The 12,128-nt window shown below is 37.6% G+C and overlaps 1 protein-coding gene across 4 annotated transcripts in view; it reads left to right on the top strand.

Moving 5' to 3' along the window:
* Positions 1-3,372, top strand: part of CLHC1 (clathrin heavy chain linker domain containing 1) — a 33,390-nt gene extending 30,018 nt beyond the window's left edge. For 3 of the 4 annotated variants that reach the window (XM_081833552.1, XM_081833554.1, XM_031031007.2), the window contains one exon: positions 1,117-3,372. In XM_081833552.1, the coding sequence (XP_081689678.1) occupies positions 1,117-1,313 (197 nt within the window). In that variant the 3' untranslated portion in view covers positions 1,314-3,372. The remainder of the gene's footprint in view (positions 1-1,116) is intronic. The other variant, XM_081833553.1, reaches the window with a different exon arrangement.
* The last annotated feature ends 8,756 nt before the right edge of the window (positions 3,373-12,128 follow it).

Below are 12,128 nucleotides of genomic sequence, written 5' to 3'. Positions count from 1 at the left end.
TACTGGCGAACACTACTCTAAAAACTGTACGTATTTTAACAAATGTGTATATTTAGTAATTTTATATATATTTAAAATGTTATTTAGACATAATCTCTCTGTATTTTTATTCTTAAACCAAATACATAGGTAAATGTCACTTCCATATGATGTTTACTCTGAATGTAACTCTGGAGTGGGATCAAGAATAACTAATTACATCTCACTTTTTTCTTTCCTTTCTCTAATTTAATATAGGAACTTGAGCAGATAGCTTGATTTTAAATTGTTATATGGGGTTAAAGAATGAATAGCAAATTACATGAAAACATTTGGGAAGATAATTTTGAAATTATCATTACAGATATCAAATAAAATATTTTATTTGACAGAAAAATAATAATCATGGTAGAAATAAAATAACAGTGCTGACAATATTTTAAAAAGAGATCCTCTTTCATTAAGTATCATCACTAATGCAGGTAATAGATAAGAAATGAGTTCCCTAAATAAATATATTCCAAAGAGGGTCACCATAATTGATTTTCAAAAGTAAGTAATATCATGAGTTTTCTTTAATAAAATCATTCTTTTATTTCCTTTAGAAAAATATTTATTATAGAAGTCCCATCATTAAGAGGTCTCTGTCTATCCAGAGATAGGAAGGGTTTGCCAAAGAGGTTTTCAAGCCCTTGGATCAGCACTACTAGGGAATTTATAAAAGAATTTGAAGGATCATGAAAACTAGACCTGTAGGCCCCCAGTTATGTGATAGTGTCTAGTGGTACCTTAGAGACTCTGAATAAGGCTGAGCCCTCATTCTTCATTTTTTGAGACCCCTTCCGTGTAGCCTTCAACCAAGAAGGAGATGGGAGATGAGTAGAAGTGTGGGAATGTGAGAGATAGTAGAGGGTTGAAGTGAGACATGAAAAGGTTAATGAAAGAGATGAAGAAACTAACACTTGATTACTTACCATGAACTGGCTGAAACACTCCAGATTAAACTTATATGGATCAAGTTTAATAGTAACTTTAGTAGTTGAAATGATACCCCTTTCTATTTTGGAAGAATTGCTAAGTATGAGTTTTCAAATAAGAATAAGTGCCATACTATAATATTATAATTTTTTTCCTCAGGTATAGTTGAACATCTTATGATAAATGATCCATTTTTCTCATTAGAAAACTGGCAAGAAATGGCAAATATATGTTTACAGAATGGCTTTGACAAATTATCTCACGACATCATGTCCATTCTTCGATCTCAGGCTGGAGTAACAGAAATTTCTGAAGAGGATGATACAGTCAACTTAATGGAACATGTTTTTTGGTAGTTCTAGGTCTTAACCAGTTGAGGGAGCTTATATAACATTTTATGTGTATTGGTTGGGCAAGCTGGTTTTGGCATAACTAACTTATAAATAAATCTAAAGTATGAAGCTCTCAGAAATAAATCATGCTGTTTTTGTTATGATGATTTGTCCTTGAAACATTTATACTGTTGCTTTCTTTTTTCCATATGGTCATTTCTGATATTGAATCTTGATAAAATCCAAGAATATAACTTTGTATAAAACTCAGTTTAGGCACTTCTATCTAAGGGCATAAGCTAATGTCTAGATATATTCCTTTCTGGGGATCTAGTTTTATAGCAAGAACTGAGGAAGGTTGTAAACAGTATCCTATCAGACTAATTTCCCAGATAACGAATGCTTTGAGACTGATTTTTAACAAGAAAGGCAGGATGTAATTTCAAGGTTGGACTCACTGGTGAAATCCTACAGTTAGTAATTTCATACTACTGATTTAAAGATGTGTCCCTTGCTTTGGTATATGTAAATGGCAAATGCTAGGCTTCTACTCTAAAAGTTAGGAATCTTAGCATGTTCTTACCTAGAGAGAAGACCAGCCAAGTTTTGCATGAAGTAGACCTGAGATGCCTGTAGGTATGGAAAATATGTCATGAGAAGTGGTTTTGGATGATTTCAAATGTCTGAATAAGTATGTGATGGAATACTCAGAGTTCTGTGTCATGGTCAGGTAGGATATTCAAAATATTTAGTGATCAATATGTCACGGGCACCCTCAGTCAAACAGAACAGATAATCATAACAACTTTCAGCCCTTATGCCATACCAGCTGAATGTCAGCCTTGATCATGGAACATGGTAACAATGAGCTGCTATTAGATGGAGTCAGAGTAAAAAGTCACCTTTTCCCCTACTAAATTTAAGTTGAGTGTCTATTTTTTACTTTATAGCAGACAGAATATGAACTTGGAATCAGACAGCCTTGTATTCAAATTCTGGTCTTACCTCTTCCTCTTTGCAAAATGTGGGCAGTAATACTTCCTCTAAAGGTTTGTCATGAGGATTAGTGATATATGTGTGTAATATAAGTATATAACATAATGGAGGAATTTCGTAGAAGATAACTTATTTCTGTGTAAGTCCCAGAAATACATATTTCTCTACTTGGCTTATACTTACTAAATTCCACATATCTATCCATTTGTATTTATGTAATTATCCTTCTTTGGAGTATTTGATATGTTGACATACCTTTATTGAGCTATCTGTCCATGCTTATATTAGGGTTGCTTGGCTTATCTTATAAATCCTGGTCTTGTACATACTATGGGTTTGGACAAATTTATAATGACAAGTATCCACTATTACGGTATCAGAATAGTTTCACTGTCCTAAAAATCCTCCGTGCTCTACCTATTCATTCCCATGGCTGAGATCACATAGCAGAGGTCATGATAAACTAAATTTCTGATTAGGTGTTCTTTCTACCATGCCAGTGAAAGAGAGGGAAAATGTTTCTTCCAGACTGACGTCAGAAAGATTTACTTGTACTTACACGTTTATCATTTATCAAAATGAATTTCCATTAATTTCATCTATTTGGAAAGGTTTAGAGGTTTTCTGAAACAAAAATTTAATCTAATGAAAAGTTTTCTTAACATTTAGGACTTTTTCTAAATCCTGGGTTAGTTAAGAAATAACCATTATATTCAACCACTTTTTTAAACTTAACACATGAAAATGTTACTTTTTAAGTTGCCTTCAATTCTGTTAGACTGCTAAAGCATAAGTTAAGTTAAAAATCAAAGTCAGGCCTCATTGGTTATTTTTTTTAACTTTCTCCATTTCATGGAATTTTCTTCCATTCCTTCTCCGAAAAAAAACATTTTTTTTCTTCAAGTTTTTATTTAAATTCCAGTTAGTTAACATACAGTGTAATCTTAGTTTCAGGTGGAAAAAAACAGCATTTTAACAAAGTTGGACCAGTGTAGCACTACTGAACATATAAAGTTGTCAATTTGCTAGTGGTTATAATTTGTTGTATTCTTGAAAGATACCGAATAAAGGTACTATTATTTATGTAGCAATCTCCTTTTGTTTCTTTTTTATTGTCAGTTATCTACAGGTAGCCTACATGTCTTGGAATCTGTGTCAATCTCTCCTTGATGTTCTTTTCTTAAACTCCAAACTGAAGGTCACTCAAGTTATCTATAGAAGCTGGTACTACTGTAAATTAGTGAGGTGTTTAGAGGCAGCTGGGTGGCTCAGTTGTTTAGGCGTCTGCCTTTTGCTCAGGTCATGATTTCAGGGTCCTGGGATCAAATCCTGCATTGGGCTCCCTGCTCAGTGGGGAGCCTGCTTGTCCCTCTCTCTCTGCTGCTCCCTCTGCTCATGCTCTCTCTCTCTCTCAAATAAATAAAATCTTAAAAAAAAATTAGTGAGGTGTTTGAGAATCAGGGATAGGGGCATCTGGGGACTTTTCAAAAGAGACAACTATAGTTAGTTCCAGTCACTTTTTGTCATGCAGGATTATGGACTCAGAATTACCCTATCAGAAGCTGGAAATGTTGATTTGATGTGAGCAGTCCTGATTGTCAGAGTACTATGTACGCTGAACAAAACACATCTACAGATTAAACTTGACCTGTAGGCCTCCAATTTGAAATCTTTCCTAAACTCAGGAGGCCAAATTGAGTTTCTTGTTTCCATTAATTTTATTATTAAAAAATTTTTTTATTAAAAAAAATTTGTTAAAGATTTATTTATTTATTTGAGAGCGAGTGAGGCAGAAGGAGCGGGAGAGAGAGAATCTCAAGCAGACTCCCCACTGAGCGCAGAGCCCCATGCAGGGCTAGATCTCACAATCCTGAGAACATGACCTGAGCCTAAATCAAGAGTTGGATGCTTAACCAACTGAAACATCCAGGCACCCAATTGTTTCCATTAATTTTAAATGAAGCTTTTTGAGTGGATAAAGGAAGTAAAGAGCCACCATGTTTTCTTAGGAAAAGCTGCTGCAGAATGCCCAATTTACTGATGCCCTAGTAATAGAAGGCAGGGTTCTTTAATCTAAAAGTTAGAGCTATTATATGTAGTGCTGGTCTAAAATGGAGGCCATTTCAATTTCTAATGCAGTGGAACTTGGAAAGTAGCACAGATGCAATTTGCATGTAAAAGGACGGAAAGATAAATGCTCTTTAAGTAATTTTAATGCCCCTTTCTCTCATGCTAATTAGTTTGTCAGTATCCTTCCTCAATTGTATTGCCATAGGATAGTAAAAAAGCAGTATTACAGTTTTTAAAAAGAGGTTATTAAGATACATTTTGAGGATTTTCCTAAATTGATCTTGTTTCTATTTAGTAGAAATTCCATTATGGCTGTGGGGAGCTGCCATTATCATGTATTTTCAAACTGCCTACAGGAATAATTACCACTAAATGTCTTCAGTCCTTTGTTGAGTTTGTACTTTCCCGTCAAGTTCCCAAGTGGATTGATGTGTTAAAGCCACTGAGGAGGATCTACCTTTTTCATCTAAGGAACAGTTGCATGGGTTATAACCTGTTATCTTGTTTTCTTGCATTAGATCATGCAGGGCTGGCTTTAGCTGGATTTGTGCTTAACATGATGTGCATGTCAGCCTTGAACTCCCTGGTGATACACAGATCAACATGTCTCATCCACTTCCTTACCATACACATATGCTCACAGTTTGAAAGCACAGAATCAATGTGAGAAGGTACATTTTGGAAGCAGCTCCCACCAATGGGACTGAATTATCAAAGATCTCTGCCAAGTTGCTTAAAGATCTAGGCATTTATGGGTTAGCAGTCGTGAGTTTTGAATTGCAAGCCTTCACCAGTCCAGAGAGCAACCAGTCTGCTTGTAAAGTCTGCATGCTATTTTATTTTTGCCCAGCTTCTCTGGGGTGAGGACTTATATTGATCAGTTCCTGATCACAACATCACAGTCACAAGAAGACAAGTATTATATGATTCCATTTATATGAGGTACTTAGTAAAAAATCATAAAAACGGGGTGCCTGGCTGACTCAGTCAGTGGAGTATATGACTTGATCTCAGGGTTGAGTTTGAGCCCCATGTTGGGTACAGATCTTTTTTCCTTAAAAGAAAAAAAATCATAAAAACAAAGTGTAATGGTAGTTTCCAGGGACTAAGGGGAGGAGTTATTGTTTAACGGGTACAGAGTTTCAGTTTTACAGGAGGAAAGAGTTATGGGGATGGATGGTGGTAATGGTACACATTATGAATATATTTAATACCACTGAACTGGACACTTAAAGATGGTTAAGATGGTAAATTTTGTTATGTGTATTTTACTAAATTAAAAAAAAAGACAAAACTCTGCTCCTATAACAGCTCTGTCCCCACCCCCATGTAGTTGATGTCACAAAATTACATTTTTGAACGCTGTGTGCCCGAAACCATAAACTAATTCTTGTAAATGCACTAGTCTCTTAAAGTAGGTAGAAAACAAAATTAGAGTTATAACCAAAGTTACAATAATATTAGCTTTTAGACTAATAATTTTTTAAAAATGTATTTTTCTCTTAAGTCATGAAGATAACAAAAGGTAGAGTTACAACCCATTCTTACAGTAATAATAGCTCTTCTAATTGCAATGTATTTACCTTTATTGAGATCTTGATTTTGTCATATGGCTTCAAGTTACTGTCTAGTGTTCTTTTATTTTACCCTGCAGTAGTCTCTTGAGCATTTCTTTCAAGGTAGGTTTAGTGGTAATGAACTCCCTCAGCTTTTGTTTATCTGGGAAAATCTTAATTTCTCCCTCATTCTTGAAGGACAGTTTTGCTAGATGGACAGTTTTCTTTTAGCACTTTAAATAGCATTGCCTTCTGGCCTCCAAAATTTCTGATGAAAAATTTGCTGATAATCTTATTGAAGACCTTGTGTATGATGTCTGTTTTCTCTTGTGGCTTTCAAGACTCTTTCTTTGTTTTTGTTTTTTGAAAGTCTGATTAAATGTTTCAGTGTGGGTCTCTTTGAGTTCATCTTACTTGGAGTTCCTTGATCTTCTTAGATGTTTATTGCATGTCTTTCATCACATTTGGGAAGTTTTCAGCCATTATTTCTTCAAATATTCTCTAGGCTTCTTTCTCTATCTCTTCTTCTTCTGGGACTTCCCCGATGCACACATTGGTCCACTTGGTGGTGTTCCACAGGTCCCTTAGGTTCTGTTCACTTTTCTTCATTTTTTACCCCTTTCTGTTCCTCAGACTTGATAATTTCTATTGTCCTATTTTCAAGTTTGCCAGTTCTTTCTTCTGCTGAAACCTGAATCCCTCTAGGGAATTTTTCATTCCAGTTATTCACTTATCAGTTCCAGAATTTCTTTTTGGTTTCTTTTTAGTTTTTCTATCTCTTTATTTATTTCTATTTTGTTCAGACATCATTGACTTTCTTCATGTCTTTCTTAATTCATTGAGTGTCTTTAAGACAGTGATTTTAAAGTCCTTGTCTAGTAGATCTGTTATCAGTTATTTTACAGGGGCATTTCTGTTGATTTGTTTCTTCCTTTGAATGGGCCACACACTGCTATTTCTTTATATGCTTTGTGACTTTTTTGATGAAAACTGGATATTTGAATCTATTGATGTGGTAACTCTGGAAATCAGATTCTCTCCCTTCCTTAGGGTTTTCTAGTTTTTGTTTATTGTTTTTGGGTTTTTGACTGTTGTAGGCTGTCTCTGTGCCAAGGATCTGCCTGAGGTGTAAACTTAAGGTCTTCCTAAGTCTTTTCTGAGCCTGCACCTTTCCCTGGGTGTGCATGATGACTTTCTAATTTTCCCTGTAAATGGAGTTGCTTTTGAATGTTCTACTCTTTCATGTCCAGTTCCCAAAAAGGGAAAACCAGAAAAATGGAAGGAGGGAAAAAGAGAACACTGGCCTTTTAAATCCCCTGGAAGTCACTTCAGCTGGAAGGGGGAGAAACTTGCAACAATGGAGAGAGGTGCAAAAACAACAGCCAACTTCCTCTTTGCTGGCATCTCTGAGATCAGAAGCAGCAATCAGTGATCAGAGCACATATACCCTATATTTGGAAGACAGGGTCCTTTTTTACCCACCCAGGCTCCTGCAATCTCTGCACGCTGATCCAGGAACAGGTGCACAGCTGCCTGCTATGGGGCTGGGGATGTGGGAGGGGGAGTTGCTCCTGTAATGGCTGAAATTGACCTGAATTAACCACAGTTTACTGTGGTTACAGTTTACTGTCCAAGCCTTCCCCTGGAAGTTACAAGCCTTCAGTAGACTCTAGAGTCCCCAAATACTTAGGCTGTCAGACAGATTCTGCCAAAGCAATTGTGGTTGAGATGGAAAGACAGATTCCTGGTGCTCCTCACCCTTCCCAGAATCCTTGAGAACCATTCTTGGTTCTTCCATTCTTAGGAAGATGGTCCTTTAAGGAAAAAATAGTTACTCTATATTAAAATGTTTTAAAATTCTAGCACTTTTCTTTTTTTGAACTTTTCATTCAGTTGAAGCAGGGATAAGGGTGGGATGAGTGGGGTGAGTTGGGGCCTGGAAATGAGGGCTTTGTTTTCTAGACATAGGATTTCTTTTCAAGACATTTCAAAGGCCATATTGTAGTAGGATCCTGCCTGTTATGCAGTGATCCCACACTGTTACATGCTTGAGTGGGCCCTCGTGACTTAGCTGACTTTTCTGTTTGTGCTACTCTAGGTTAAAGCATAGGTTGGCTGCAAAGCTGTTGCTTATATCATAATTTTAGCTTCAAAAAATTTTGACACACTCATTCAGTCTATTATTCAGAAAAGTTAAGAAATGTCTACACAAAAATAGCCCAGGCTGATCAATTTACAGCCAAATTGTGGGAAGTCTATTTTCTTAAAATCACTGGGATGGTTTCAAAACCAGTTGAAGAGCGTACCTGGTTATTTTGCTTACATGGTGTTCAATCCTTGACTCAAAGTGTAGGAGATGAAATTATTACACAGTTGAGAGCAAGAGGCATCTCTTTGTGCCTCAGAATAAGACCTGACCTAGGATGTAGTTCTGAGAATTCTTTGTTATTTTTTATTAAGTTTTTATTTAAATTCTAGTTAGTTAACATACAGTGTAATATCATTTTCAGGTGTACAATATAGTGATTCATCACTTATATTAGGCACCCAGTACTCATCACAAGTGCTCTCCTTAAAACCCATCACCTATTTAACCCATCCCCCACACACCTGCCTTCTGGTAACCATCAGTTTATTCTCAAGAGTCTGTTTCTTGGTTTTCCTCTCTCTTCCCCCCACCATGTTCATTTTTTGTTTCCCAAATTCCACATATGAGTGAAGTCATATGGTATTTGTCTTCCTCTGACTTATTTTGCTTAGAATTATACTCTCCATTCATGTCACTACAAATGGCAAGATTTCATTCTTTTTATGGCTGAGTAATATTCCGTTGTACATATACACCACATCTTCTTTATCCATTCATCAATCGATGGATATTTGGGCTTTTTCCATAATTTGGCTCTTGTCGATAATGTTGCTATAAACATCGGGGTGGGGGTGCATGTGCCCCTTCAAATCACTATGTTTGTATCCCTTGGATAAATACCTAGGAGTGCAATTGCTGAGTTGTAGGGTAGTTCTATTTTTGACTTTTTGAGGAACCTCCATGCTGTTTTCCTGAGTGGCCACACCAGTTTCCATTCTCACCAGCAGTGCAAGAAGGTTCCCCTTTCTCCACATCCTTGCCAACACCTGTTGTTTCTTGTGCTTTTGATTTTAGCCATTCTGACAGGTGTGAGGTGATATCTCATTGTAGTTTTGATTTGTATTTCCCTGATGATGAGTGATTTTGAGTATCTTTTCATGTATCTGTTGGCCATCTAGATGTCTTCCTTGGAAAAATGCTTATTCTTGTCTTCTGCCCATTTTTTAACTGGATTATTTGTTTTTTGGGTATTGAGTTTGATAAGTTCTTTATAGATTTTGGATATTAACCCTTTATCAGATATGTCATTTGCAAAAATCTTCTCCCATTCTGTAGGTTGCCTTTTAGTTTTGTTGATTGTTTCCTTCGCTGTGCAAAAGCTTTTTATTTTGATGATGTCCCAATAGTTGATTTTTGCTTTTGTTTCCATTGCCTCAGGAGACATATCTAGTAAGAAGTTGCTATGGCTGATGTCAAAGAAGTTGCTGCCTGTGTTCTTTAGGATCTTGATGGTTTCCTTTCTCACATTTAGGCCTTTTCATCCATTTTGAATTTATTTTTGTGTGTGGTGTAAGACAGTGGTCCAGTTTCATTCTTCTGCATGTTGCTGTCCAGTTTTCCCAACACCATTTGTTGAAGAGACTGTCTTTTTTCCGTTGGACGTTCTTTCCTGCTTTGTCGAAGATTAGTTGACCATATAGTTGGGGGTTCTTTTCTGGGTTTTCTATCCTGTTCTATTGATCTATGTGTCTATTTTTGTTCCAGTACCATACTGTTTTGATCATAATTCTGAAGTCTGCATTTGTGATGCCTCCAGCTTTGCTTTTCTTTTTCAATGTTGCTTTGGCTATTCAGGGTCCTTTGTGGTTCCATATAAATTTTAGGATTGTTTGTTCTAGTTGTATGAAAACTGCTGTTGGTATTTTGATAGGGATTGAATTAAATGTGTAGATTGGTTTGGGTAATATAGACATTTAAACAATATTTGTTCTTCCGATCCATGAGCATGGAATGTTTTTCCATTTCTTTGTGTCAATTTCAATTTCTTTCATCAGTGTTTTATAGTTTTCAGAGTACAGATCTTTTACCTCTTCGGTTTTATTCCTAGGTATCTTATGGTTTTTGGTGAGAACACCTTTTATTTTCTGACTTGGCCTGTCTGTTCAGATGTCCACATAACACATAGCTTTTGAAGGGAGTCCGTGGGCTAAGATCAAGCTTGTTTTCACTTTGCAGTTGGGGTTTTACTTGTCTTTATTCCTTAGCTCTGACTCCATGAAGAAAAACAAGAAAAAAGAAAGAAAAAAAAAAAAGGAAAGCCTTTGAGCTTGTTGTTCAAGCAACTTGTAATTTCTCCAGGCCAGAGGAGGAGAAAGAACAATGCCTGAAGCTTTCTGAAGAGGTGAGTACATTTAGGAGGACTTGGAGTTATTTGTAAGTCAGGGTTTCTCAATCTCAGCACTATCAACATTTTGGACCAAATAATTCTTTGTTGTGTGAGGCTGTCCTGTGTGCTCTAGGATAGTTAGCGGCATTCTGGCCTCTATCCACTAGATGTCGGTAGCGTTCCCCGCTCCCCTGCAACCAGTCATGATCAGCAGAAATGTCTACAGGTCTCGACAATGGTTGAAAATCACTCCTCCTAAAGGAGTGTGAGTTTTCCTAATGAGTATAGAAATTCTACCGATCCACAGTTAAAACATAATAATTACTGGGTGGTTTTCCTGCGAAGAGGATCAAAGATATAGCAAGATAAGTGCATGTAGTCCTTTGTAAATTGTTATTTACCTTGCAGATCCGGAAAACATCCTGAAGTAAGCACAGGGAAACAAACAAAAAAGGGCTGATCTCACTTTCAATTCATAACTCAGAAATCTAAATATCTCAAGGATTCTTGGCAAGAAAAATGTAACCAATGCGCTTATATTCCTCACATAGGCAGAAGCTCATTACTCCCAAACATGAGCTGCCTGCCTCTGGCTAAGTTCTGTGGAGTCCCTCTTCCCTCCTCTTGTCTGGGGCACAGTGGCTTCTCTGTTCCTGGGAACCATGTGGCCTCAGGTTTAACCTTCTTCTTCCTACCTCTTGATGCCTTCCTACTTCTTCGGTGAGAAGCCCTGTTAGGATCTCCAGGCTGTGGGAATAACTGCTTTGAAGAGTGGTAACTGGGGAAGAGTGCCCTTGCCGGCTTGTGAATGGTGACTTGTGTACTGGAATGCCGTATTTCACACAGGATGACCAAATGGACTCTAATAGGTGAGAAATTGGCATGGCCCTGAAATTGACCAACATTCAAACCAAGATTTGAAAGAGGGTGTTTGTGGCCTCCACAGAAAGCCACAGAGGTGATGATAGGATTGAAAGCAGTACCTTTTGTGGAAAAATTAGTGGAAATGGAATCATTCACCTTGATGAAAAGATTGGAGAGGAATCATAAAGGGTCCCTAAACAGAGCAGCTTATAAATGTTTTCTACCTCTGCTTAAGATAACAAAAAGAAATTAATACAGGGTGTGAGGAATTTAAATTTCTTTCAGGAGAACACTTCTGATAGTGAAGGGTTATCAACTTAACAAGGGGTGCCAGCACCAGGGGTGGTTTGGGAATCTTCTTTAAAGGGCTTTAAGAATTGCCTGGACTTGTTTCTGGCTGACTGGCTCAGAGAGGGTGTGGTCCTACTAGGGAAGGAATGGCCATTTCAGTCTCACTGCGCTGGCCCCTGAACAGCTCAATACACATGTTGTAGTTGGCAGTGAGGTGGCAACCTGTAACCTAGACAGAGCCTCGACTTCGTTCTCTGAATCAGGATGTGGGCAACATTCTTTCACAGGGACGCGTTACTTGACCAGATTCAATGGATGGAGGTTTTCTCTCTGCCTTCAGTGGGGCTCCATATGTTTACTTAATCAGCAGTGTTGCCATTTGGGTTCCCCCAGAAGCTGACTAAGATGGGGGGATCTCTGTGCAGGCTGTTCAGGAGGGAGTATGCTCTCGGTAAGGCGCTGTGGAAGGGAGGGAAGAAAGTAGGATGGGCAGGGGGAGGAGTTAAGGCCTGAAGAAACCCCAACAAAGAAGTCAGCTGACCTGGGAAGCTCTGAAGCTGGGAAACTGTCCCCAGTTGGGGCTAGAG

The sequence above is a fragment of the Leptonychotes weddellii genome, chromosome 10 (genome assembly GCF_054177405.1).
Source record: "Leptonychotes weddellii isolate Sample4059 chromosome 10, ASM5417740v2, whole genome shotgun sequence".
NCBI lineage: Eukaryota > Metazoa > Chordata > Mammalia > Carnivora > Phocidae > Leptonychotes > Leptonychotes weddellii.
Note: the sequence above shows the minus strand (reverse complement) of the source record. Positions and strands in the feature narration are given on the sequence as shown.